The sequence below is a fragment of the Callorhinchus milii genome, unplaced genomic scaffold (genome assembly GCF_018977255.1).
Source record: "Callorhinchus milii isolate IMCB2004 unplaced genomic scaffold, IMCB_Cmil_1.0 Scaffold20, whole genome shotgun sequence".
Taxonomy (NCBI): Eukaryota; Metazoa; Chordata; class Chondrichthyes; order Chimaeriformes; family Callorhinchidae; genus Callorhinchus; species Callorhinchus milii.
This window is the reverse complement of record NW_024704761.1, coordinates 10,534,751-10,562,482: the sequence shown is the minus strand read 5'-3', so window position 1 is coordinate 10,562,482 and position 27,732 is coordinate 10,534,751. Positions and strand designations below refer to the sequence as shown.

Sequence of the window (27,732 nt, the reverse complement as noted above, 5' to 3'; positions counted from 1 at the left end):
TTGCTTCGAAAAATTTATGATCTGCATTTTATTTCTACTTTTGAGCTCATCAGGTACTGCCTCTACAATAAAACCAGTTGTATTAACAGTCATCGATCTGTTGCAAGGCGGAAATTACTCATTCTGTTGCTTATGTGACCTTCCAAGGTATTAACGCTGTGCAGTTAATTTTCTGAATAATGGGCACGATGGGACACAGCAGAAAACCCAGGGCAGATGCTGACCATTGTGGAGCCCTGGGGCAGTTCATGGTCAATTAGAGGGACAATCCAGAGGCCAAGGGTCAGAGGCAGAAAAAAGCAAAGTGAGGGATTCGGTTACACACACAGACATGGCTCAGTTTGTCTGTACAGACGGCACTTATTTTGTGCAATTGACAGCAGTGAAGATACAGACCCAGACATTTGGATTGGCACTAGAAAGGCCATGGAGTCTTGTGAGCTTGTCCGGTTAGGTAGGGGAAGGCACATTGATCTGTGCAGATTGTACCTGCTCTTCACTGGCTCTGTCAGGAGTCAGGGAGGTCACGCGAGCGTCTCTGAGACAAGGCCAGTGACTGAGCAAAGTTTGTGGTACCCATTGCGTGTTATCTGGGCTAGTTTTCTATATACGAAAAAAAAGCCTGAACTAAAAACAGACCCAGGCATGTGTGGAGCATCAAAAACAACAGCGACAACTTGCATTTACATAGCGCCCCTCGTGCAGTGTAACGTCCCAGAGCTCATTCTTTACCACAAGCACCTGCGGGAGTGTGAAGAGAAAGTGAAAGCACCATAGCCATTACACTCAATTATTTCAGTGTCAGAAAGATCGAGTCCCACCTCTGGGTCCCACACTTGAAAGTTCGAACTCCCTCATCGCTCTCTCCTCAACTGCTGCTGTTTCAATAAAAAGTGTTTTCTCCTGGTTATCCTGAGGAAACATGGATATTTTCTGCGTAGAATGAGACCATTTGACCCATAGAATCTGTACCACGTCTCCCAGTTTTGCTGGATCACCATTCCTTCCCAATCCCTCTTCCCAGTTCTCTCTTTCTCCCCACATCCCTTAATATTTTTACCGGCTCAGGTTCTTATCTACTTCCTTTTGGAATTATTCGATCCATCCAGCCCCAACAGCTACTTGTGGCAATGAAGTCCAAATTCTACCAGCCCTCTGAGTGAAGAAATTCCTTCTAACTTCTCCAAGTTTCCTTACTCTACATGCCTCTATAGTACATAGGAACTCGGTTGTTAGTTGATTGGCGGATTGTTTCCGGGGGTAATAATCCCTTCAGAAAAAAATAATAATAATATGATCACTCAATCTATGTTCGTGGGACACTGCTGTGCACAATTGGCTGCCACGTTTGTGCCACAAAATATACAGCCAATTCACTTTACAGTTTATTCTGTGAAGCGCTTTGAGACGTCTCGAACACGTGATAAGGCACTGTGTCAAATGCAAGGATTATTATTATTATCCCTCAATTCCTCTGCTGACAGTCCTGTCACTAGGCGCCCAGTTGTGGATATTCTTTGTCCTGCTGGTGAGGACCTCAGTTTTTTGGCTTCCCTTGACTCAGACTCCCGTTTAGCTACAAGACTGGAATATTGTCTGCTAGTCAGCCAGTGTAGAGGCAAGATCTCAGTCCCATGTTTTGCCAGGCCACACAAGTGTTGAGCTATTTTAAATTCAATACATTTAAAAGGTAATTAAATATTATTGCAACAATCAGTTTACAGATGACACTTCTCTTAAATCAGTTTGATTTCGCAGATCGCCAGTTGGGTGGTTCTGAGCGCACCCAACTCAAGTGAAATTGGCAAATAAATCACAGGGAGACCAATAATGGTACATTAAACATTTACATCTATCTTTTTACTAAATGATCTTCACAAAGCAATCAATTCAAGAAATGCCAGTAATTTTGATAACGCAGCCTGGTGGATAAACTTCCTCAGATTTGTGTGTCCGCTTAGTTATGTTCGTTACTCCGAGCAGTTTAATGGTATGAGTGAGTATATGCCTTTGTGTGTGTTTGTGTGTTGAAAACTGATCTGACGATTGGCAGTGCATTAACGCCTGTTAATAACTGGTGAATAACTGGCGAGATGCCATCCAGTGTGAAGGCCGCGATACAACTGCAAGTTGTTGTCTAATCACCCCCACAAAGTGGCCAGTTTGCCACTAGACAAATAGTACCGGCACTGCCAGAGAAGTGGGCACTGCCCCCACCCAGCACAGTGCCTCACACAACCATCTCCTTGTTGTTCAAAAGACTTGGCTGTTTCCCCTGATTGGCACGTACAGTATCTCTTTACGCAGAGGGTAATTAACAAGTGGAGCGGATTGCCAGGAAGGATGGTTGACACCGGGATTCTGGGCTTATTCGAGAAACATCTCAATGCTGTAATGGGAAGACAGTATGATAGGGATTGGAGAGGGCTAGGATCAAATAGAACGGGATGAGGGGCTGTCTAAAGTGCCAACCTCTCTTGTGAGCTGACGAGGTAAGGAATGAGGGAGAACCAGAGCGGGAGGCAAATGTGTTGGGAGACAAAGAAAAGCAGCAGAACTTCATTTGCCATTGTTCTCTAATTCTAAATATTCTGAGGCACCAGGAAGCACCACAATTTTATTGCTAGCCCTGCCTTCTCTTATTCACCCGTGTTTATAACTAATTCTCCCATTAATAATAATAATCCTTGCATTTGATGTAACGCCTTATTATTGAGGCGTCCCAAAGCGCTTCTCAGAATATATTGTAATGTGGATTGACTGTGTATTTTGTGGGTGAACAGCATTAGGTGAAGAACAAGTGTGTGGGTAAGAACAAGTGTGGGAACAATGGTTGGTGTTATCGCTCAGAGTGGGACTGACTCAAAGTCCTGTGAAAGCTCCAATGCCTTCCACCTGAAATAAAAAGAGAGTTGTTTATTGTGGCTAAAAGAAAAATCTTATTTCCCAGGGGAACATCTGAGAACGCTTGTCTTATTGGAACCTTCTTTGCCCCGGCTCGCTATGATCTTTGATCCTGAAAGCGTTTAGGTTCAAGCTGAAACCATTTGTAGCTGTTTGTTTTTTTGTTTTCTCCTATAAACAAGGTTGTAAAGGATTCTCTTCCTTTGAACCCTCATAAATCTACGGACCTGGAGGCACAGGGACCTCTGCTCTTTGTCGAGGGAGAATCTTTAAACCTGCCTGAAAGGTGTTCTGATATATAGTGATTAAGTTATATACCAATACAACCATAGGATTTTACCATTCGGCCCATTGTACCTGTACCGGCTCTCTGTAAGAGCTACAAGCTTGCTCCACTCTCTGCCTTTCCCCATACTCTTTGAGCACATTTTTCCTTTTCGAAGACCCATTAGAATGCCTTTCTTTATCTGCCATTTGCTTGCAACGCAAACGTTGAACTGTGAACCCCATTGACTTCACTCACACGGGGGTCCTGCTCGCTAAAATGGCCGACTTCCGGGTCATTGGGTGACCACTGATGCATATTGGCAATGACCTGATGATCCGGTTCGGGAAGAGGGAGCAAGCCTGAGTACACGGGCAGTCACAGCATCTCAATATAATGAGTGGTGGGGGCATTTCCTGCTGATTTACTCCGTGCTAATCTTAGTTATGAACACAAGCTATACTTTTCTTGCTGAGAAGATCTTGCACACTATTTCATTGTAGTTGAATAATTCCAAAAGACAATTATCTAAGGGGCCTCTGAGGAGGATCTGTTTCTTTGCCAGAATTATTAGGATGTTGAATTCCATGGCAGATGGCGATAGTCAAGGTACAAGGTAGAATCCCTTATTAACTTTCAAAATCTATAAGTAATTTGCAAGGGTTTGGAGGAAAGTAACAATAATAATCCTTGCATTTGATATAGCATCTTATCGCATGTTCACAAAATATGCCGTAAAGTGAATTGACTGTATATTTTGTGGGCAAAACAAATTTTGGAGGGGAAAAGACAGGTAGATAGGACTGAATGGATGCAAGCGGAGACACGATGGGCTGAATGGGCTTCTTCTGTGCTGTAAATATTACAATTCTATAACTATTCTATAATTACTGACTTCCTGACCTAGGAATTTTTTTTTACTATTTATCCCCATCATACTCTTTCATTAAGAGCTTCTCAGCTCTGGATAGAAGAGCCCAGGCTTCTCATGTCTCTCTTCTTAACTGAGAGCCCCTGCATACCTACTACCATCCCCAAGTTGATCTATGCTGTACCTTTTTCTTAACTGCTTTTATATCCTTTATGTTATGGAGTGCCCTCAACTCCACACAATTCACTGCACTTTACACTTTACGCTTTATCATAATAATCCTTGCATTTGATATAGCGCTTTTCACGTCGGGAGGACGTCCCAAAGCACTTCACAGAACACACTGTAAAGTGAATTGACTGTATATTTGTGGGCGAACGCGGCAGCCAATTGCGCACAGCAATGTCCCACAGTCGTAGATTGAAAATGACCAATTTATTATTGTTTTGTTTTGGAGGGATTATTATTAGGCTCTGTGTGGAGTAAGGAAACTTTCCCAAGGTTTCGCCCTCTGCCTGGAATTGAACTCAGGTCTCTCACTTGCAAAGCGAGTGCTCTAACCACTGAGCTACAGGACTCCACTTATAGTAAATCCTGTGAAGGGGTTTGAGAAGTCCTTCCAACGTAGAAAAGTTGTACGGTTTTGATGTCAATTTATTGTTTAGCTTATTCAATCAATATGTATTTTCAAGGTCTTGTGATTTATCTGTGTGAAACTAATCATTACTGGGTTGCTACTACCACCCTGTGGCCAACCGTGTATGTACACAGATTTTTAAATCCAAAGATCAAACCATCCTTAACCATGTTTCCAACACACAGAAGTAGACAAGAAATGAAGAAATAAATTAACCCCAATGGAATAAAAGGAGCCACAGGGGTTAATTTACAGTATCTGAGGATGCAGATACTGGAGACGTTAATTGCTAATAGCTTGCATTTTGTTCCAACAACTGTGTAAATACCATTGATGAACACTTTGCTGAGCGAACGCATTCTGATGGTGTCAAAAGAAAAGAATCTCAGTATACATTAACATAGAAATTACAGCACAGAAGGATGTTGTTGTATTTGCCTACAAGAATGCAGTCACTATAGTTTGCAGTCACTACAGTTTGAAGAGCTTTGAGACTTTTCAAAGCAACCTGATAAGGCGCTGTATCAAATTCAAGGATAATTATTTTTAAGACCATTGAGTGTATGCTGGTGTTGGCTCCTTCATCATATGTTCTAGATACTGTCTGTGCGGGAAAAGTTTTTTTCCAACTTCTCCCTTAATTCTTCCAGTGACTATCCTGACTGTATGCTTTCGCTCACAAATATACAGTCAATTCACTTTACAGCATATTCTGTGACACACTTTGAGACGTCTAAAAGACGTGAAAACCGCTATATCAAATGCAAGGAGTGTTATTATTATTTATTATTAATTCAACCAACAGCAGAGGTTATATCTGACTATCTTCTCATGACATTTTTGAATTTTGAAGACCTCTATTAAAGTGGCCATTCCTTCAGCCACTAAGTAGGCTCCGAAACTCTGGAGTTCCCTCCACCTTGCTCCTTCCCGCCCCACCTTCAAATCCCGTCGAAACGCCTTCTGTTTTGATCGTGCTTACGGTCACCTCCCCCCAATCCCTCTCCCCCAGGCTCGTTGTCAGACTTCACCACTGTAAAGCGTTCCAGGATGCTATCCTGCGTGGATATTGGAAACAGATCCAGTTTTCAAACCTATCTTCATACCTTCAACAATGCAATGCTCCCTCAGCACCTCACTGTAGGGTCAGCACAGACCATGAGCACAAGATACCAATGTACAACTTGAATCCGTAACCATCCATCTCAGAGTCTAACCACTGACATCTGGCTTTGGAAGAGGGTTTTGAAGGCAGAGACATCAAAAGGATTTTGGAAGAAAGTAGCTGAGAACAGGGTTTAGTGGCTGAAACCTTAGTCATCGAGATCCTAAGCAAAAATAAAAAAAAGTAAGCTTCCACAGTAATACTTGCATTGGATATAGAGCCGAAAAGTCAAACTATTAATAATAAAAATATAATCCTAGCATTTGATATAGCACTTTTCATGTTTTCAAGACATCTCAAAGCGCTTCACAGAATAGACTGTAAAGTGAATTGACTGTATATTTGTGGACGAAACGCGGCAGCCAATTGCGCACAGCAGTGTCCCACAAACAGTCGTGGATTGAGTGACCAAATTGTTATTTTATTTATTTGTTTCCTTGAGGGATTATTATCAGGCATGTGCGTGAAGTAAGGAAACTTACCGCAAAGTTTCGCCCTGCCAGGAATCAAGCCCAGGTTTCTCGCTTGCGAAGCGAGTGCTCTAACCACTGAGCTACAGAACTCCACAGCCATCTCAACAACAGCAGGTTGGGGGAAATTTAAATTAACATAAAACTTTGGAAAAACTATTTGAAACTTGTATACAAGCTATTGTGTTAGGACATCAATCCTGTGCCTGATATTAAGCATTGTGCTGATATGTAGATATTTATTTGCGTGTTGCCATTAATCATTTGCAGTTACAGGGTCATGGCCCCAGGGGGTAGCATAGAAACTGGAAATAGGAGATTAAGGCTTGGCTCCTGCACTGAGCACAGATTAGTATTAGCTGCTAACTCTCTCTGAAGGCTGTTAAACCTTAGATTTAGGAAGCTTCTTGTGAATCTATCTGAGAATGAAACCATATAGATGTATTGAACATATGCCTGCAGTCAACTGGCTTATTTTTCGATGCCCAACTATAGGCATCTACTCACCATTTGTCTGATGTACAACAACAACAACAACTCTTGTGTAGCGCGCTTCACGTCGGAAAGACGTCCCAAAGCGCTAGACAGTCAGGCGGTTTTGAACCCAAGCTGGGAGTTGGGATCAGTAGGGGTGGAGGACGGTGGTGGGGGTGGTGTGGTGGTAGGAAGGTGGCCGAAGGCACTGTCGAAGAGCAAGGTCTTTAGGCGGGACTTGAAAGAGGCGAGAGGAGAGGTGAGGTGGAGGGATTGCGGGACAGAGTTCCAGAGTGTGGGGGCAGAGATACTGGATGCCCGACCACCAGTACCCACCTGTCTCTCAGAGGCTGCCCCAATAGACGGTCATCACTGGGTGGTTTTCTGCTGAGCCATGACGTATGACTTACATATTTAGTGATTGTTCCTTACCCACTCATCCCTCACAAGGAAACTAGCAAGGGATGGGTACAAGAGAGGCTCCAGGAAACAGAAATCACCTCTTCACTTGACTTCACTCCATGGTCAGAGAACTTTAGATTCTACCCAGTTTCATCTTCTGAAGGTCGGTAGTCCCCAGCAGCACAAGGAAGGTGTTGGAGGGGGAGTCAGACATGATGGGGTGCAGGTTTAAAATCCAGTCAATGGCAACCTCCTGTCAAGAAAACTTCTGAACTAGGTTTTAACTGGCGAGCATTTATAATAATAACAATAATAAGCCTTGTATTTGAGATGACTCCTTATTCCGTCTTTGAGTCATCTCAAAGCACTTCACAAAATATACTGTCAAGTAAATTGACTGTATATTTTGTAGGCAAAAAATGTATCTATAAGTAGAAGGAGTTGTCCTGTGTAGATCACCTGTGAGGCCACATTACTAATGTTGAGTGCTGATGGGACAGTGAATATTGGAGAGGATCCAAAGAAAGGAGTCCCTGAGGCCTGGATTTTATGAAGAGAGGTTCCCTGAGCTGTCTTTGTTCTCATTAAGCCCCAGCTCATAGTCGAGGCCTGTACACCAATGCAGTGCTGGGGGAGAGCTCCATTATTAAAAGCACTGTCATATGATGAGATGGCAAACCAAGGTCCTGTCTGCATGTTCATATAAATGTTGTGAAGCATAGTGACTGTGTATTTTATAGGCGAACGCAGCAACCAATTTGCACTCAATGTCCCACCAAGAGCCCTGAAGTAAAGATCCAATTTTATTTGGGAGCATTGTTGGTCAGGCCTCTCAGAGAAACTCCTTTTTCTTTTCGAATAGTGCCATGGAATCATTAACGTCCACCTGAATGGGTAGCCAGGAACTTGGTTTAGCATCTCATCTGAAGGCTGGATAAGAGTTTCAAATGTGTGGTTTATGTTTGTTTGGTATGGAATGTGCATTCTCTCTACCTGAAACACCCTGTCTATTTAATCTCAAGAGAGTTCAAGGTCAGGTAGGTGGACAACAGCAAAGGCTAGGAGATACCAGCAGCCTGGAGCCCAAATCCTTACCAATGTCCCAATGTCTGGGGTTGGAGGGCAGGGAGAGCAGGGGTTACATACAGACAGAAAGTCTTTATGAGGATATAAAGCGAAAGAATTAAAAATAAAATAAAATGCACTTTAAAATCTACGTTATAATATATATTTCAAAAATGTGGTCGCTCAATCCGCGACTATTTGTAGGACATACCACTGTGCAATTGGCCTCAGTATTTCACCTACAAAACTATACAGCCACTTCACTTTACAGTTTGTGCTGTGAAGCGCTGAGACGTCTCGAAGACGTGATATAAGGCGCCATCTCAAATGCAAGGATTATTATTATATATTACTGCAAGGTAAGTAGTTTGTAGGCCAGTTTATGTCAAGCGCCTTGGGACATCGTCCTGACGTGAAAGGCTCCGAGACACTATCTGAAGGACGTAGTGTAAATACAAGTTATTGGATGTGTATTGTAATTTGGCGAAAGGACAACGGTTTGCACAGATGCACCAGTATTATTTATTTTCATCATTATTCAAGTACATCAAACACCGTACTTATACACAGGACTAAGGCATTTTCTGTTAGGACGACACCAAATGCAATCCCCCAACACAGCCTCCCTGCGAGTCTCGCTGGATGGCAGTAACACATGGAGAGAGAGTTCTGCAGAAAAGGTCGGAGGGAGTGCGAGCAAAAGGACTTCATTACTTTGTTCCTCTCCGGAGCGCACCATGTAAACAGGAATAGGCTTCTTCACAATTGCATAATAAATGTAGTCACTAGTGTATATTTCATATTACATCAAAGTATTACATTAGCCGCACATACATCATTTCCTTTTCTAGTAATGACAAGACTTAGTTTTACCACAACTTCTTCATGACAGTGGTTAACTTTGGCTTAAAATAGTGGCTGCGGACAGCACAGTAACCAGCAGACTTTAAAAACTGGTAAATAAGACAGCAACAGCATCCTGCTCCCAAGCCACAGCAAGTTCTCTCCTCTAGAAGATAAACAGTGCCCTGGTCCAACACAGCTTGCAGCCCAAACATGACTGTCAAATGCAAAGTTTCATCACTTTTTCCTGCTCGCTGTGTTCAGGCACCCCCCAGGGATAACTCCGTGAGTTAAGCAAAGCTCTGTCAGGGAGGTTGTTCCGAGAGCTGTGGACCAATGCTGAAAGGTTTGGGCACAGCTGTACAGAGGAGACACCCAGTGCCTTTGGGTTTCCTACCTGCTCTACATCGTGTGAACCTCTTGGAAAACACTGGGTTTTTACAAAGAAACAGGGGCAGATGTTTTGCAGATTTTGACCCAGAAGGGATTCTGGACACAATTAAAGGCTAACACATCACTGCCTGTTGAATACAACTAATGCAACGGTCTCAATAAAGGCAAACGATACTATCATTTCAACCCCTTTCGAGGTATAAAGCGTTGTTTTGATGCGCCCTTCACAAGAGCAAAGAGGAGCAACCCATCCCAACTTCACTTTGGAGGAAAGACCAATTTGAAAAAATATTGAAACATGATCACTTCAGCCTTCAAAAGGGTTTACAGTGAAATGGCTCTTCAATGAGGCAACAATGGCAAATTCAAGCCCGCTTCACACAGACTGACAGCTACACTCTGTCTGAATCAATCAAACGCCCATGGCTTATGTGCACGTTCAAACTTTCACTGAAGTGTGTTCTGCCTTGCAGTTAGCAAAGCTCCTGCAAACTATAGAAATATCTGGGCAGTTCCAACCCGTTCTCTATCTACTTAAACCATTACTATCACAACACACGATGCACGGTCCTTTGTGGAACACTGAAATATTTTGGCCGTTGCCCAAATTCACTGGAAAATATTACATTAATTTGTTTGCAACAATCTTTTGCCTTTTTCAATTAAAACAAAAGCTATTTTTTCGCTCTGGTCCCGTTTGATGTTTGCTTAAACTGCTCAGCTGCATAAATGTCGACAATATTTATTTTCTTTTTAAAAAAAAACACAATTCTAGTAAACCGTCGTTAGTGTTAATTCCAACATCTCTCTGTTACTCAGTGGGTAGATTAAGAAGTTTAATTGTAGTTTAAAAGCATGCATTGTGCAATTAAAGTATAATCTACCCTGATTTACAGCCCTCTGGCTTCTCTAACGAATAGTGTAAGTTAATCAAAAGCAGCTCTGAATATTCAGCAGCCATTGCCTTATGTGCAGCCATACTGCACAGTGTTGTGTGTGTTTTGTGTTGGTTTGTGAGCCACAATGTTTGTCTTGCTTTGGCTGCTGGGAGGGAGGGGATAAAGTACAGCAGAGTGTGGCATTTGGTATCATGCATCCGAGACCCTTCGCTGTCTGCTCAGGGACCCTGCTCGGCCACTTTAAAGCGCTCTGAGACGCTACCTTGGGTGGAAGGCGCTATATCGGTGCAAGTTGTTATTGTTGTTTTGGCTTTTCCAAACAAAGAATAAGCCAGAAAATCCTCATAGCGAAGATCCCCAGCAGAGATCCCTACAGCCAGTTCACAAGATCTTGCCTTCGAGGGGTGGGGAGGGGGAAAAGAGTGGGAGAAAATTGGAACAGGTGGTTAGCAGGCAGTTACAGATCCAAATCAGATCACCATCTTAAGTAACAATGAGCCTCATTACACTGGACAGTGTTCAATCTTGGACATTCAAAGCAACTTACACACATTGCTAAACATGACGACTCCTAGCTCTACTTTAGTACTTTAGTACTATCCCTGGTATTGCTACAGCAAACTGCTCATGCAGAAATATTTAGACCGAGTAGATTCTGTAGAATTAAAGCATTTATTTAACCTTTTTTATTTTGTCCGCAAATAGTAACTCCATTGAGACCTCTATTGGTTATTACAAGGAATGGTAGATACATAGCACCATTGAAGATTGTAAATGTTTTAATATCTACACGAGTAATCTATTTGAAAAATGTGCCGGCTAGTTTATTTAGCAGCAGAGTTTGTACATGCGCTTTTTTGGGGTTAATATATTTTTATATTCCAAAAGAAAATAATAAAAAAATTGTTTGCAGGATTTGGGTTTGTCTTTTTTAATAAAACTTGTTAAAAATGAACGTTCTCTCGGCACTTTTTAATTAGCTTGCAAATAGGGTTTTCTGTCAAAAAAAAGCAAAACATACTATGTACATACATGTAAAAAGTGTTATAAATAGGTTTTAAACCATAGATACTATATACATCTTCAAATTAAACAGTAAATGTTTTCTTTCTCTTTGTTTTTAATTCTTCTCGAAGGCAATGTTGCGCGAGGCGTTGTAACCTAGGGACGAATCATTCACGTTTCCTTAGAATCACGTAGATTATCCCGCTGCATATGGCCAGGGGGAATGCCACCCATGCCAGAATGTAGGCATATCCATAGGTACCGGTGTGGTGCTGATTGTGGATTTCCCGGTACCACACCGTGTATATGGCTGCACCAGTCATCACGCAAAGCCCTGCAATAAAACACATTTGTTATTATTTTATTTTTATTCAATTTAAAACCCAGACATTTCTAATGAAACCAAATAACATTGAATCAACGACAATAAATTAAGATATAAACAGCGCCTGCCTTTCGCGTCTGCCTTTCCAAGGATTTGGACAGTCAGGGATTTGGACCCGAGCTGGGGGTTGGGATGAGGAGGGGTGGAGGGCAGGGATTGTAGGGAGTTGGACGGTGACCAAAGGTGAGGTCGAAAAGAAAGGGTCTTGAGATGGGCTTTGAAGATAAGGGAGAGAGTGAGGTGAAGGGACTCTGAAAGGCAGAGAAACTGGAGGCATGAGAAATGAAATTCACTGCATGTATATTTTTTAAAGTATATATAACTAAAAATAATGCATAAATTTTTAAAAAAAACATTAGTTGAGGTACTGTGTCCAACATCTCAACTCCATAATAATCTGATCAATCATCTCCACAAATGATAAAGTCACAAGAGGCAACCTGTTCTGTCATTTTACGAGATCATTGCAGATCTTTTAATCCTGTTTCTCCGCCTTTTCTTCATACTCCTTACATTCCAGCCTTGCATCTCAAATATCTGCCTCTCTTTAAACATTTCAATTTATTCGGCTTCTACAGCCTGTGGAGGCAGTGGGTCAATTAATTGTAAATTGTTGTTGCTTTCCACATTCTCACAACTCTCTGTTGTGAAACGATATTTTCAGATTTCTAAACATTTTAGCTCTAATTTCAATGTCCTCTACCGATGGAAGAGGCATCCACTATCCAGCTTGTCAATACCCGTCAGTTCAAACCCCTCATACACCCTCGTCTCTTCGACTTGCTACCCACAATAGAACCTGGTTATAATGTGTATTTTCTTACAATAATACTTGTCTCAAAGATGTGATAAGGCGTTGTATTAAATACATCTCAAAGTGCTTCACAGAATGTACTGTAAAACAATTATTATCCTCAGAAAAGCAATCTGCTAATCGACTAACAACTGGGTTCCTACTTACTGTTGGGCAAACAGAAGCGTGTGGAGTAAGGAAACTTGCCCAATGCTTCGCCCCACCCGACCGGGAATCAAACTCAGGTCTCGCTTGTGAGGCGAGTGCTCTAACCACTAAGCTACAGGTCTCCACAATGTGAATGCTGTGGGACCCCCTTTCACTGCATGCGTTTCCCATGTGCCAGCGGGTCTCATGCTAAAAATAGCTGATCTCACTTCCTGCGCACTAGGCACATAACCAAGAAGTTGACTATTTTTTTTGTAAGTGTAGAATTCGGTTATAACATAGGTTGCAATTTTTTGGACCCCTCCTCTCCATCCATCATATTACTTACATTTGAAAAAGCACCTTTCACATTGAGAGGGCGTCTTAAAACACTTTACAAGATATACTGTAAAGTATAGTGACTGTTTTCCAGGCGAACACTATAATGGGGGAGGATCTACTGCACATAGAATATTAGAGCGCAAAAGGAATTGCTATCCCCAGAAAAGTGATCCATCAATCGACTAACAACTGGGTTCCAGAGACCCATCGTGCCTGTGCCAGCTATTTGGAAGAGCTACCCAATCAGTCCCACTCCCCCGCTCTTTCCCCATAATCCTTGTAAATTTTTCCTCTTCAAGTAATAATAATCCTTGCATTTGATATAGCGCTTTTCACGTCTTCTCGATATCTCAAACGCTTTACAGAATAGACTGTAAAGTGAATTTATAGTCTATTTGTGGGCGAAAACTCAGCAGCCAATTGTGCACAGCAGTGTCCCACAAACAGTCGTAGATTGAAAATGACCAATTTATTATTGTTTTGTTTTTTTGGAGGGATTATTATTAGGCTCTGTGTGGAGTAAGGAAACTTGCCCAAGGTTTCGCCCTCTGCCTGGAATTGAACCCAGGTCTCTCGCTTGCAAAGCGAGTGCTCTAACCACTGAGCTACAGGACTCCACGAGTACCTATCCAATTCCCTTAATCTTCAAATGAAATACAGCAAGCAAACTACTTGTTGCTCTCAATACCATGCTGTGGCCTGATGTAATCCCGATAGTCATGTTTCCTAAAAATTACGTAGATTATTCCACAGCACATGATGTGTGCTGGAATAGACGTAACTGAACACAACTGAATCTCGTTCCATACAGAAGGGAATGGTTTAGGAATGCAATTTTAACCCACAAGAAGCTTTATTTGCCCTGCGCCTAGGGTGTGAGCAGTGTAGAAGTGTTTCCAGCTGCCCTTCATGCCCGATGCAATTCAGACAGAAGATTCACGTTCGCACACAGCCGTATTCAGGTGCCCACAAGCACGCAAAGCTTCTGTGAAAACCTTCTGTCTCACGCAACTGGGAGAACAGGGCAGATTTTACTATGATTCACAAGACTTAGGCACAGAAACAAATCAAAGGCAACACAAATATTTAGAAATCACTGCAGAAGCTGTGAGCTAACCAAGAAATTCTCTCTCAACTTCAAATCAAATGTAGCCTTCGAATCTCACTGTGAACCAAGAGAATGGCAATGCTGAGACAGAGAGAGAGGAACTGCCATCTACTGGTCATTTAGTACATTACACCAAACACCCAAAATAGCATTCATCAATTTTGTAGGCGATAAAATGCACAGATGATGATCACTGTAAACTTTACTCCATTAAAGAAAGACAGGAAGGATGGCAAGTGGGATTGGGGAGGATGATAGAGCATAGACCAAGGTCTGTGACAGAATGACCTTGATGCTCTTTATGGCTTTCTCCTGTTCCTAAATTCCTATGTTTATTCCGTAGACGTAGCAAAAACAACGGCTACTTTTAGTGCCAAGGTCAGATAGATCCCAACACAGCTCCGAAATATGATTCTATAGCACACCTTGCACTTCTGATCCAAAGCACATAAATGTACATTGAGTTGGCATAATAATAATCCTTGCATTTGATACTGCACCCTATCACGTCGTTGTGACGTCTCAAAGCGCTTGACAGGATATACCACAAAGTGGAGTGACTGTGTGTTTTGTGGGGGAAACATGGCAGCCAACCGCGCATAGCAGCATCTCACAAACTGTCATGGACTGAGCGACCGATTTTATTTGGGGGATTGTCAGCCAGGACACCGGGAGAGAGAGAGAAACTCCCTCCTCTTTTCAAATAGTCAGCAGAATGTCAATGTCCTTAACTTGCTTTTCTTTTGATTTCAGACCCTCAAAGCCCGTCAAGCCATTTGGAGCTTCACCCACTGAAGGCAGCTCTGGATATAGTGAATTACTCAATTACTTAAGTCAGATGCCACAAGCCCTCAGCACAGGCTGAACTACACCCTCCCCTGTTAAAAATAGCCTGACTGTTTTTATCTCACTTGCCAAAACAAGCTTCACTGCTCAAATGGTTTAATATGTTCTTTGCATTGGAGCGCACTCACTCAAGTCTAGCAATAAAACTCAAGGTTACAAATCGCATTTAGGAATTTAGCCAAGGCAGTGTGTTCATGTTATGGTTTGTTTGCCCGGCTCAGGCTCAGCGCAGACTGTCATGTCTTTCATTGTTTGTTGTGCTGCAGGTTTTGGCAGCTCCACTGGAGGAACACCCTGTGTGCAGTATAACCCTGTGAATCCACTGGCGCTCTGGCCGGATCAGCTATCCCAGCTCGGACCTCTGTGTACAGAATCTGCCACCATCTCTAGTCCCTATGACCCCAGGTGCTCCATCTCTGAGACCAAGAGGAAGATAAGGTATTCTAAAGTACTATGATTGTGAACTAAAGCAAGTAAGATGACATTAGTCTACCACACAACCTGGGAACAAGTTTCAGCGCCTTTGGATGTCCTCCCGCTATACAAATGTAATTTGATTTGTTGGTAGTTACTGAACATGGCCGTTGGATTTAAAGGCAACGAACAATTACAATTTGACCAGGAAATCTACACCCTAACTCCCCTGTGCCTTGTGCCCCCACTCCCACATCAGGTTTAGATAACTTTCTCTAAGTTATGCTAATATTTATCATTTTCTTCACATAGTTCCTGCGTGGATCTGAATGATGTAAATCTCTTTTGTTTAAAAATATGAGATGACGCAGTTAAGACATTAACTTCTTTAATTATGCCCAAGAATAATTAAGGCCCTGAAACCATGAACCCAGCCCTCAGCCACCCCTGACATCATTAAAATGGTTTCTCCCACAGGCTGCTCACAGCTAAATCAGACACTACCTTTTCTTTCTCAATGAGCGACTGAGATTTTTATTCCCAAACATACGACAATGGAAATAGATTGGGCATTGCCAGAGCTGAATGAANCCCCCCCACACCGAAATTCTGGAACGCTCGTCCTCAATCCGTCCACCTTGCCCCCTCCCTCCCGACTTTCAAATCCCGCATAAAGACCTTCTTTTTCGATCGGGCTTACGGTCACCTCCCCCCTCCCTCTCCCCCGGGATTGGGGGTCAAACTCTGCTATTGTGAAGCACTCCAGGATGCTACCCCACGTGAAGGGCACTGCATACAATCAAATTGTTGTTGTTATTGATTCAACTTTGACTCAAAACTTAAAAAGTTTACTTACTCCCTTGGGACAGCCCGAACCTGGCTTTGCTCACTTACAAAAAAAACAATACAAGTTAATCATCGGAGAAATTAACCAGAGATCTGCGTTCAATTCCCTGGCAGGGTGAAATATTGGGCAAATTTGTTTACACCACACACATGCCTCTGTTTACCTAGCAGTAAGTAGGAACCCGGTTGTTAGTCAATTGGTAAATCACTTTTCCAGGGGTAATAATTCCTTCAAACAAAAAAAATTGGTCACTCAATCCACGACTGCTTGTGGGACACTGCTGTGTGCAATTGGTTGCTGCGTTTCACCCACAAATATACAGTCATTTCACTTTACAGTATATTCTTTGAGCGCTTTGAGACAACTCGAAGACATGATAAGGCGCTATATAAAATGCAATTATTATTATGTTTGTTTACAATTAGCAGTAATCCTTAATTCTCATTTGACTACAATTTATACAGTCACTACACTTTACGATACATCATGAGAAGTGCTTCCCCCAACATGAAATGTAAGGATTTTGATTATTATTTCTATTACTGGGGTTTATTAAGGAACAGAACAAATGCCACAACTTTCACCCTCATTTACCCAACAATGGAAGGTACTTGACTCACTCCTTACATTGGGTAGAGAATTTTATCTTCCTGTCAGCTTCCTGTTGACCACTGTTTGTGTGACACCCATTCCTTTCACTTAGTAATGTCAGTGTTTCCAGGTACAGACAATAAAGGACATTGCAGTTCCCAAACCCACCCCTCAAACCTTCAATGGACAATACAATATCCTCAAACCCTGTGAACAACCCTGAACCTGCACGCTCTAACCCTGTACAGAAGTTACAAACATAAGTACAGACACACACACACATATATATATATACACACACACACACACACACACACACACATAGACACACACACATTTCTAGGCGCACCCACATTGGAGATTTGCTGAATGCATGGGTTCAGTCAATGTACTCCATTCACATGCGTTCAATCTCCAGCAGGTGGAATCCAACCATCCATAAGGTTTGCTGTCTTTCCAGTGAGGTGTGGCTTATAAAAGGTGAGGCTTATAAAAGACCACCAGGTCAAGAGTGGCTAATTGCAATGAGTGAGCTTCAGTCCATAAGTAATGTATTTCTGATTCTCTCACATCTATTTATTTGAAAGTCTATCTGTGTCCTTGCTAGATGGCATGTGTATTCATTTCTATCCAGCTCCTTGGGACGTCCTCCCAAAACAAATGTGATTTTGTATTGTATTTTCTCCTTCTGGTCATCACTCACCTACCCGACACTAAAATACACACCAACACTGTTATACTGCTGTCAGACTGGGTCCACAGTCTCAGGCCCTGCCTGATAAGCACACACTAAAACACGGCTGACTTCTGTGTTATCAGCTTGGCGCTGATGCCACGTCCTGCGTGCTGCACACACAAAACAAGCGCAGGAAGCTTTGAGAAGTGACATCAACAGTACTCCCTGTGCACAGGAAGCAATGTCAGCACATAGAGAGTGACGCAACATCCAGGAAGTGATATCGGCAGTGATCTAACATTCCAGAAGTTGGCCATTTTTGTAGCCCAGGAGAAGCCAACTGATCCACACAGTGAAGCCAATCACAGAGCACCTGACTTAGAAGGGATGGCTTTATAACGCAAGGCAGTGTGCAAGGCAGTGATAAACAAAATATCTCTCACACTATCTCAACTATTGGAACAAATGCTGGTGTGGAATTAAACCCCGTTTGTTATTTATACAGTCAATTCACTTTACAGTGTGTTCTGTGAAGCGCTTTGGGATGTCCTCCCGACGTGAAAAGCACTATATCAAATGCAAGGATTATTATTATTATTATTATTTCAAGATTTTGTTTTACAATTCCAACCATGAATTTCACTGGACACACTCCAGTAATGAAAGGAGCTCTTCAACCCTGGTTTGACATTCCATCTAATCTTAACCTGTGACACAGTTTTGTCTTAAAATTTAAGATTGAATTGTGGAAAGTCTTAAGAAATTCACTCTTATATTCTTTAAGAACCGTGAAAATCACTGCTCCTAAATTAAGAAGGGATTGAAGAACTTCCCACAATTCTGAGCGAACTTATTGGGACGGCAGTCTTCAGGCAAAGACCATAAGAAATTTCGGGGACTCTGTGTTTTGTTTAAAAGGAAACTCCTAAACAATTTAGAAGGTCTTCCAATGATCGCCATTTTTCTCCAATGAACAACTGAAGATCACAAGTGAAATGGAATCCTGTAGCTCAGTGGTTAGAGCACTTGCCTCGCAAGTGAGTTCAATACCCGGCTGGGCGAAATGTTGGGCAAGTTTCCTTACTCCATATGACTCTGTTTACCTAGCAGTAAGTAGGAACCCATTTTTTAAGTGGATTGGTGGATCGCTTTTCTGGGGTTAATAATTCCTTCAAAAAACTAATAATAAATTGGTCACTTCAATCTCCGACTGTTTGTGGGACACTGCTGTGCGCAATTGGCTGCCACATTTCATCCACAATATACAGTCAATTCCATTTACAGTATATTCTGTGAAGCTCTTTGAGACGTCTCGAAGATGTTATAAGGCGCTGTATCAAAATGCATGTATTATTATTAACATCACACGTGTATGGGACAAAAACATTAAAGTCAAGTCAATTGGACCAGGAGTAGACAAAGCATGGAGCGTGGCCAATATTTACAACAGGCAAGGGCTGAAAGAACTTTTAAAAAGCTAAAGCACTTTTCCTTTCCTGAGGTCTAGTACTCAGATATCAGCCTATTGCGTAATCCTGAAGTCTTCAATCTAAATTGGCTCTGGATCAGCCCTTGGGAATCCTTTCCCACTCAGCTTTTATTCGAAATGTTATCTCTGATGATTCACCGGTATGGTTGACTGACTGACTATACCGGTGCTAAACCTGCTGATATAGAAGCCCTTGAACAACAACAAAATCACATTTGTATGGCGCCTTTCACGTCAGGAGAAAATCCCAAGGGGTTGGACAATCAGTATTTTGGACCCGAGTTGGGGGCCGGATTGGGAAGGGTGGGGACCATGGGGGGAAAAAAAGGAGGGTGACATAAGGCACAGTCGAAGAGGAGGGTCTTGAGATGGGTCTTGAAGGAGGCAAGGGAGAGGCGAGGCGGAGGGATTATGGGATGGAGTTCCAGAGGAACAGAGTGGTGGATGGCACACCACTGAGTGGAGAATTTAAGAATAGTTCCAATTATTGCAGATGGCGACACGGAGATCTAGCCTTCCAGCATCTTCACACACTCCAATAATCTTCATACGCTTCAGCAATTAAGGGCACTGAATGATTCATAGTGCAACAGAATTAGGAAGCAGGCAATTGAATTATTTATGTATTTTACACAGGGAGACTAGACCTACCTGCCAGCAGCTGGAAGGTGCCGGTGATGTAGAAGCGACCGCCCTTCTGCAGTGTGAAGAGCTGACAGAAGAAGAGAATCACCGACAGGAAGCTGAAGATGATGGACAGGATCATCATAGCCTGGACGGCCTGCAGCCACTCTGGAGAACACAGCAAAAACAGAATGTACAGTCAGGAATCCTTTCAATCACAAATTCAATCACAGATTCTGTAACAGTCAGCAACAGAGACCAGAAGTAACTCAACCACAGATGGACAACTGTGAGCGAGACTTGGGTCAGATGCCCTGAAGTGTGACATTCAGGAGGATGTAGCTGTGGTCAGATCTAAGCTGGGTTGTTGCAGAGGAAGACTACACAGAGTTGCTTCACTGAGTCCCAGCTATGTTGGGTTACAGTCTACTTGTCACATTATTGTCACCCTCAATCACTCGTGGGGTGAATGAATGAAGAAAGGCCTGTGAGACTAAGTATCTCCTTGGGTAGTGAAGCCCATCGGTTTTGTTTACAGATACCTTTGAGAAATGTGTTGCAATACAATACATCTCCAGATCTTAATTGAGAATCCCAATCAAACAGTCTCTTTCTGACTTGGCACATTCAGAATTATAAAGCTTTACGCTGCAGTTAGGCAGAATATTAATGAACTAAATGGAACGGACATCATTTGGCCCATGTCATCTGTCATCCCCATGTGAGCACAGCTGGATCCAATCCCGGTGAAGATGAGTCCAAAGTTAAGCATTACAAACAGACCTCATGTTATTGTCATTAAATAAAGTATAGAACTCATTACATTTTGGGCTTTAAAGCCTCAAGTCTTCCCCAAAAATAAAATAATCATGCCTCTTGGCTTTGGCCATAAGTCTTAAGAATTTCCCAGAATTTTTGCACAATCTCAAAATTTTAATTTCAGTCTTAATATTGGAAGCCGTTTCTTTTTGGGAACGGAGGGAAACTCACTTCCAAATTAAGGGTAAATTTAAGACTTTTCCAAAATACTCCATAGTTTTAAAGGACAAGACGTGGCAGCTTGACAGTGAATCGCCATAAGGCTTCAAGTCATGCAACCTCACAGAATGGTTGATTAATTGCAGAGCAGAATTTTGGGAGCCACCAATGAATGTATTGGCTTGTTATATGCGTGTTCTAATCTTGGTTCATCATCTCATCAACTTGATGGCCAATGGCTTGTTTGGCTGGACAAACAGAAAGAAGCCCAATGAAGCGTAACTTTGCAAAACTGATCATCGCGGTTTCCAAATGCCATGAAAACGCACAAAAAAAAGCTGAGACACTTTGTTCTCTGGTCTTTCTCCACAATTGATCATTTCCAGAAATCACAGAATTTCACAAATACCACAAATTACACACGAGGATGAACCACAGAATCTATGACACAATCAGAGGTCATTTTATATTATTGTCAGTGTTTACTTTTCCAATTAAGACATCTCTCTTAATCTCTATTCTCAGCTCCGTCCCCACACCCTCTCACGCATTTCCTCTCCATATATTTATCTCATTTCCTGCTATATGATTCTGCTCAATATTCCCTCTGCATTCTGATAACCTTCTGGGAGGAGAGAAAAAAATATCATCTGCTTGGTTCTAGGAACTCCTAATCTTGACCTCACATTCTTTGCAACAATTGTCAGACGAGCTACACCTCAATGCCCTTCAGCCTCACACAGAGCCACTGGCTCAGCTTTAAGCAAGGCGTAGCCTCAATCCTTCAAAATAACTGACTCAAATTGATTGAAAGGTGAGCCCGTTGGTTTTGGTCTGTCACTATGTCCTTAAGGAGAAGCTGCTGTGAGCATCGCAGCCATCCAGGACACTGCTAGAATTTACCGTCATTGAAAATCAATCTTTTCTTCAATTTCACAGTCTACTCATAACTAATAATGCTCGCATTTAAGGACTGTGCTTTCAAGATAACTCCAATATGAGCGGAAAGGGAAAACTGCAGGTGCTTGAGACCTCCACCCAGACAACCAGTTGAAAAGAGGGTATTTCTTGGTGGTGTGCCAGAGTTTCCTGTCCGATCATCAGCCAACCAGGTGAGGAAGCATCTTATCACATTGGTTGGGGAGTAAACTGGCTGACAGAAAGCTCCTGGTCATTGTAATCAGAGCTGTGCAGAAATGAAGCAGCTCTGTACTGTTCATAGAACAAATCTGAGCTGGGGTTTTCTCCACATAAACTATTCAATCTAACCACACTCTCCTGCTCACCCCTCACACCCTCTTGATATTCTTTTCACAAGGATCTGCGCAATTGACAGATGCATGGCGCTTTGACCCCAAACTATGGCTTGTGGCAAGTCATCAGAACCATTTTAGGGAGAATGTGTTCAGCAGCCGATCTTTAGGTAGCTTTGGCTTCAATGTAGGGAATTTAAGAATATGTTTACTCCCTGAAATTAAGCATGGTCCATTGCTATGATCTTGTGCCCTGCATCAGAGCAAAACTCGTGTTATTATTATTGTTCATTGCTACTTTCTCCTTTGCGCTCCACTTGTTTCTGTTCCATTTTAAACTATTTACATTTTCATTTACTTTATTTATACTGAAATCACAAACTAACTTTAAATTTTTGAACACCATATATTTTTTTTTTTAAACCAACCTGTTGTCCATTTGGTCCTCTAAGAGGAACAGCATTTCCTATTTCATCTGCTAAGAATTAGAAATATGGAAACAGGAGGAGGCCATTCAGCCCCTCGACCCTGTTCCACCATTCTATACGATCATAGCTGATCTGTACCTCAAGTCCAATTACCTGCCCGTATCCCTTAATACTCTGACCTATCCATCTCAGCTGTCAAAATGTGAACGTATTCAGTTAAAATCACCACCTAACCTTGTGTACAAATCCTACCTTTTCTTTTAAAAAAATCTGAGCTTCCTCAGGCTGATTTTATTGCAGCTATAAGATTTTCTCTTGAATATTCAGTCATAGATAAGAATGCTTTGTAACAGGAACTCTCAAAGTGAAAGACTTATTTTATAAATTAATTATATTATTATATTAAAGCCCGTTATAACAAATACACTGTTAATAAATAAACAATTTATTAAATTTGATAGATTTGCTGTCAGTAGCAATAATAAATTATGTTTCAGTCATGTGCAACTAAGGAGGGGATGGTGAAAGAAACAACTTAAGCCAACAAAATTAAGAACATTTTTTTTAAATTGCCATCAATTTTAAGCGGAGGCTGAATAATTCTAAATAAGCGAGCTGATTCTTAATGTCTATCAATTCTCGTTTAGTATTGTTTGATTTGTGTTCCTGGAAAAAGTCTAACATCCCCGCTCCCCGTGCCAGATCCCCAGCAATTCAACCGTTAACATTTAAAACTCTCTGCAAAGTGTGTCCTAATTTAGATCAGACCAGCCCCCCCCCCCCACCCCCGCCCGCCGCCCCAGGGCGCTCGCTGTAATCAGCAACATCTTTTTAAATACACAATTTATGAAATTGCGGTGACAAAATCTAACCGGTTACAAAGCATTAGTTCGATCTGAGTGAACTTGAATGAATGTGGAATTTCTGCTGACTCTGCGCAAATGGATGGGATTCAGCCAGTGATTGAGCCCCGCACAGTCCCTGGCTGCAAACTGCTGAGTCGACTGCAACAACACGTTGCCAAGATGTGAGTGAGAGGTTGGGATCAATTTGACTTGTCCCACTCGATGCAGCTGTGCCCATCGGCCACTAGGCGCCACCAGACCTCGCCAGTAGCCAGAACCGCACCCACTTTCAGAGACTTTTAACAGTGTCCAGGTTCCAGCAGCGAGTGCTACGTTACTGATTGATTAGCCTGATAATGTCACATCTGTACACTACCCAGTGCATGTACTTGTAAACGGTATAATCAGGCACTAGTGTAAGCAAAATCCCAGAATTCTGGGTTGCTTGAGCTGATGAAACCTACAAGTTTGATACAAATTTCTTTACTAATTTGTATTAGTAAATAGCAATCGATCGTAGAATTTGTGTCGGTCCTTACTGCACCGCAGGGTCACAAATTTAAATAGCCCACACACTATTTAAAGGCAACGGCAACTCTTTCTACACACATATTTTGTTCATTTCAAATTCATAGCCCCTTTGCACTTGTAACTTTGTGAAGTTGTAAGCAACATATCCCTGGAGGAGCAGGAGGAAGAGTGGGGGGTGAGGGGGGTAGGAGGAGGGAAGAAATGTAAAACTCACCATTTGTGGAATAAGTGACGCAATTCCAGGAATCCATCCATGTGCAGTTCTGCCAGAGATCAATAGTGGTGTTCTCTCCAAAATACCACCAGGTCTGGCACAGAAACACAACACACAGCACCAGGGTTTTACTAAACAAAACTCACCAACTAAAACCTGACTCAAACGACAAGCATGAAATGATCATTTAAATAATCGTAGCTTTATATATATATATATTTTTAAAAATCCCTTAAGTTAATATTTTAAAAAGGGGTTTACTTTTCGCTCTATTCTCCGCTCTACTACACCCAAATAGCTTTCACAAAACAAAATAATCTAAAACCTCATCGATGCCGCACACCTCAGTCCTAAATGTGTCCGCTATCAATCCACTGTCAAGTTATACTTCAACTGTAAACTGATAACCAGCAGTGAAGCTTCTAAGCAAAATCGATGCATTTTTTTTAAAAACAATTACGAATTCTTTCGCAACCTGCACTCTTGTTCACGCAATATAGCAAACATCAGCGGAGACATATAGGGGGGAAAATAAATACTTGCCTTTCCCCCCCCCCCCCCCCCGCCCCTCCCAAGGTAATATCACTTGCCTTGCGATGCTTTGACAGTGTGCAAACTGCCTGTTGTACTTACATTGACGATAGTGGAGACGAGGAGAAGCACCAGAACTGCGATGTGCAGCAAAATGATCCCAGCCAACAACAGAATCATTTTGGAGATATTTCAGGTGGATAACTGGAAGCTTGAGGGAGAGAAAGAGAGAGGAAAAACAAACACAAGAGAGAGAGAGAGAGAGAGGGGAGTAAGTTTGTCCTGCAATAGCACTGTTGGGCAAGAGATTGCGACTATGTATGGTTCGTTCAGCACTGCAGTGAGTGAATGATCTTATTGAAACCCCAGGGCGTGTCTGCAATGTAATGCTGACAGCTCCAGTGGTGACCAGCAGGAGGCGCTGCTGCACTCCCCACACCACAGCATTGTTACAGGCTCAGACTGGCAGCAGAGTTGCTTTGGATGCACTTTTATTATTATTACTATTATATTTCTGTGTCATTTTTTGAAACAAATAATGCATTTTTCGCCGGGTAAGGCCTTTCTGACACCTTTCTGATTGTAAAAAAAAATTGCATCTCTTTTTCTCTCTCCCCAACCCACCCCCCAACACACACACACACCCACACACAACACCACACACAACACCCAGCCCCAATGTGCAGAGCCACAAGTAAACATTTGTGCTCAACCTTTTTTGCTCTCACCTCAAACTACTGGGAAGAAACCCGTTACTGTTATGATGGTTATATTCTAATAACTTTCTGTTGCACACAGCCAGGATGCCACAAGCAAAATAGAGTTGTGCTCAGATCACACCCCACATTCCCTAAACATCTCCCCCTCACACCCACCCCATCCGCATTCCAATCATTCACATTGCAAATGTACCATCTCCAAACTATTGATTAATTTATTCCAACTTTTTTAAAAAAAAAATCCATAATAACGTCTTTTTAATCATTTCCCGTTAAATCTGAGTTTTTTTAAAAAAAAAATTAAAAATTGCACCCCTTATTAATCGCAGATCTCCTGGTGTCTGTCTGCCTTAACTCGGGACAGACTGTGGATTAATATGGATTTGTGTTGTGAAATGGTGAAAGTGACTGAGAGATGTTAACACTAACCCCAGGATCAGGGTCTCAGCCCATCACAGCCCCGTTATTCACAAAGACGCCAATGTCCTGACAGCCCAACATTTGATGTGAATTAAATCAGACTGCAACATCTAACCTTAACTACACACACAGTCATCTAACCTTAACTACACACACACAGTCATCTAACCTTAACTACACTCACACAGTGATCTAACCTTAACTACACACACACAGTCATCTAACCTTAACTACACACACAGTCATCTAACCTTAACTACACACACACAGTGATCTAACCTTAACTACACACACAGTGATCTAACCTTAACTACACACTCAGTGATCTAACCTTAACTAACACACACACAGTGATCTAACCTTAACTACACACACACATTGATCTAACCTTAACTACACACACACAGTGATCTAACCTTAACCAACTACACACACAGTCATCTAACCTTAACTACACTCACACAGTGATCTAACCTTAACTACACACACACAGTCATCTAACCTTAACTACACACACACAGTCATCTAACCTTAACTACACTCACACAGTGATCTAACCTTAACTACACACAGTCATCTAACCTTAACTACACACAGTCATCTAACCTTAACTACACACACACAGTGATCTAACCTTAACTACACACACACAGTGATCTAACCTTAACTACACACACACAGTGATCTAACCTTAACCAATTGCACACACATCTACAGCTCCGAATTCCCCTGTGGTTTGTGTATTTTTCATTTGAAAAGAAACATAACGTGTGGAGTAAAACTTTAAATTATGTTATAATTAAATGAAATTATTGAAGTCTGTTCAGAATCTCCAAAAAGTGGAGACAAAAAAAAACCTTTCCAAACTTTCCAGCTCAGCGCCCTGACGTGGTGGAGTTTTACACACAGTAACACAGGGACTAAAGCTCGTTCAGAAATTGCTTTTAATTTGGATTTCTTTTTTATTAAAAAAAGTTTTAAAAAACTAAATAGGGGACGAGTTTAGCTCCTGATCTGATCTGTGGGGCTGTTGGAAACGCCTATTGAAAGCCTCGAAATTCAGATTAAAACTTTCGCACATTCCTTGTTTTTTTTTAAAAAAATAGGTAATATAACTTTCTTACTTTCTGAAGTCTTAAAAGTTTTTCTTGGGAGACTCGAAAGCAGAAGCAAACATCAAGCGCAAAATGCAACAAATCCGACCCTGAAGACAAGACACTTCGAAGATTTCTAATTAAAATTTTTTTTAGAAAAAAATACACTTTCAGCTGAAAAAAAAAGTAACAGAATACGTTTCCAACTTTATATCCCTGGATTTGGACGTGGGGCAGAGTTATTCCTGGATGCTTAGGTTAACAGGAGGGAAAAGTACTTACTCAGGGATAGTTTTCCAATGCAATCTATCCTTGGGACAGTCAGCAACACACCAAACTGCTGTCAAACTAACCTGAAGTTATAAAGTGGTTCACTTTAGTGGTGACCAACGCCCCAACCATCACACGCAGCGTCGAGGGGTGTGTGTGTGTCAGCTCATTGGTTCCAGCCCAGGCATCCCCACAAGAAGCTTTTGCCTCTCTCTCTCTCTCTCTCTCTTTCTCTCTCTCTCTCAGTGGGATCTTTCTTCTGAAAGTTAAGAAGCTGAAATGATTGGAGATGTCAACAAAGCGCCGAAAAAGCTCGGGCCCTCCGCCGCACTAAACCCGTCTCCGTGACGTCCCGTAGCGCAGCGGGTTACTCGCGAGCGAGCGAGAGGATCCTGGTTTGATTCCCAGGCGGGGTGAAACCTTAGGCAGGTTTCCTTACTCCTCACGCCTCTGGTTACCTAGCAGTAAGTAGGAACCTGGTTGTTAGTTGATTGGCGGATTGCATAACTGGGGTAATAGTTTTGTGGGCATCAATCCACGACTGCTGTGTGCAATTTGCTGCCGCGTTTCGCCCACACAATACACAGTCAATCTACTTTACAGTATGTCCTGTGATGCGATTTGAGACGTCTCAAAGACGCAATAAGGCGCTGTATCAAATGCAAGCATTATTATTATTATAGTAAATCCTGTGCACACATCTACTCTCTCACTTTTCCCACTGTCACAATACCACTGCTTCACATCAATGAAAGCAAATTGTTTGTAGTTTCTGTTTCTTTTTTTCTCTGATG

General features: G+C 42.0%; 1 protein-coding gene across 2 annotated transcripts; it reads right to left on the bottom strand.

Moving 5' to 3' along the window:
* Window positions 1-8,751: 8,751 nt before the first annotated feature.
* Window positions 8,752-27,040, bottom strand: pmp22b (peripheral myelin protein 22b). Of its 2 annotated transcripts, none has more exons than XM_042342279.1 (5): window positions 27,022-27,040; window positions 24,538-24,646; window positions 23,905-23,998; window positions 19,683-19,823; window positions 8,752-11,727 (listed from the first exon to the last, which is right to left on the bottom strand). In XM_042342279.1, the coding sequence occupies exons 2-5, from the start codon at window positions 24,613-24,615 to the stop codon at window positions 11,561-11,563; spliced, it is 480 nt and encodes a 159-aa protein (XP_042198213.1). In that variant the 5' UTR covers window positions 24,616-24,646; window positions 27,022-27,040; the 3' UTR covers window positions 8,752-11,560.
* Window positions 27,041-27,732: the final 692 nt, after the last annotated feature.

What these genes read in the sequence shown, in the direction of transcription:
- pmp22b (XM_042342279.1), bottom strand. Translation starts at nt 24,615, where the DNA reads ATGATTCTGTTGTTGGCTGGGATCATTTTGCTGCACATCGCAGTTCTG. An exon ending in TCGTCTCCACTATCGTCAAT is followed by an intron (nt 23,999 to 24,537) that starts GTAAGTACAACA and finishes TTTCTGTGCCAG; the next exon opens with ACCTGGTGGTATTTTGGAGA. An exon ending in CACCTTCCAGCTGCTGGCAG is followed by an intron (nt 11,728 to 19,682) that starts GTAGGTCTAGTC and finishes GTTTTATTGCAG; the next exon opens with GGCTTTGCGTGATGACTGGT.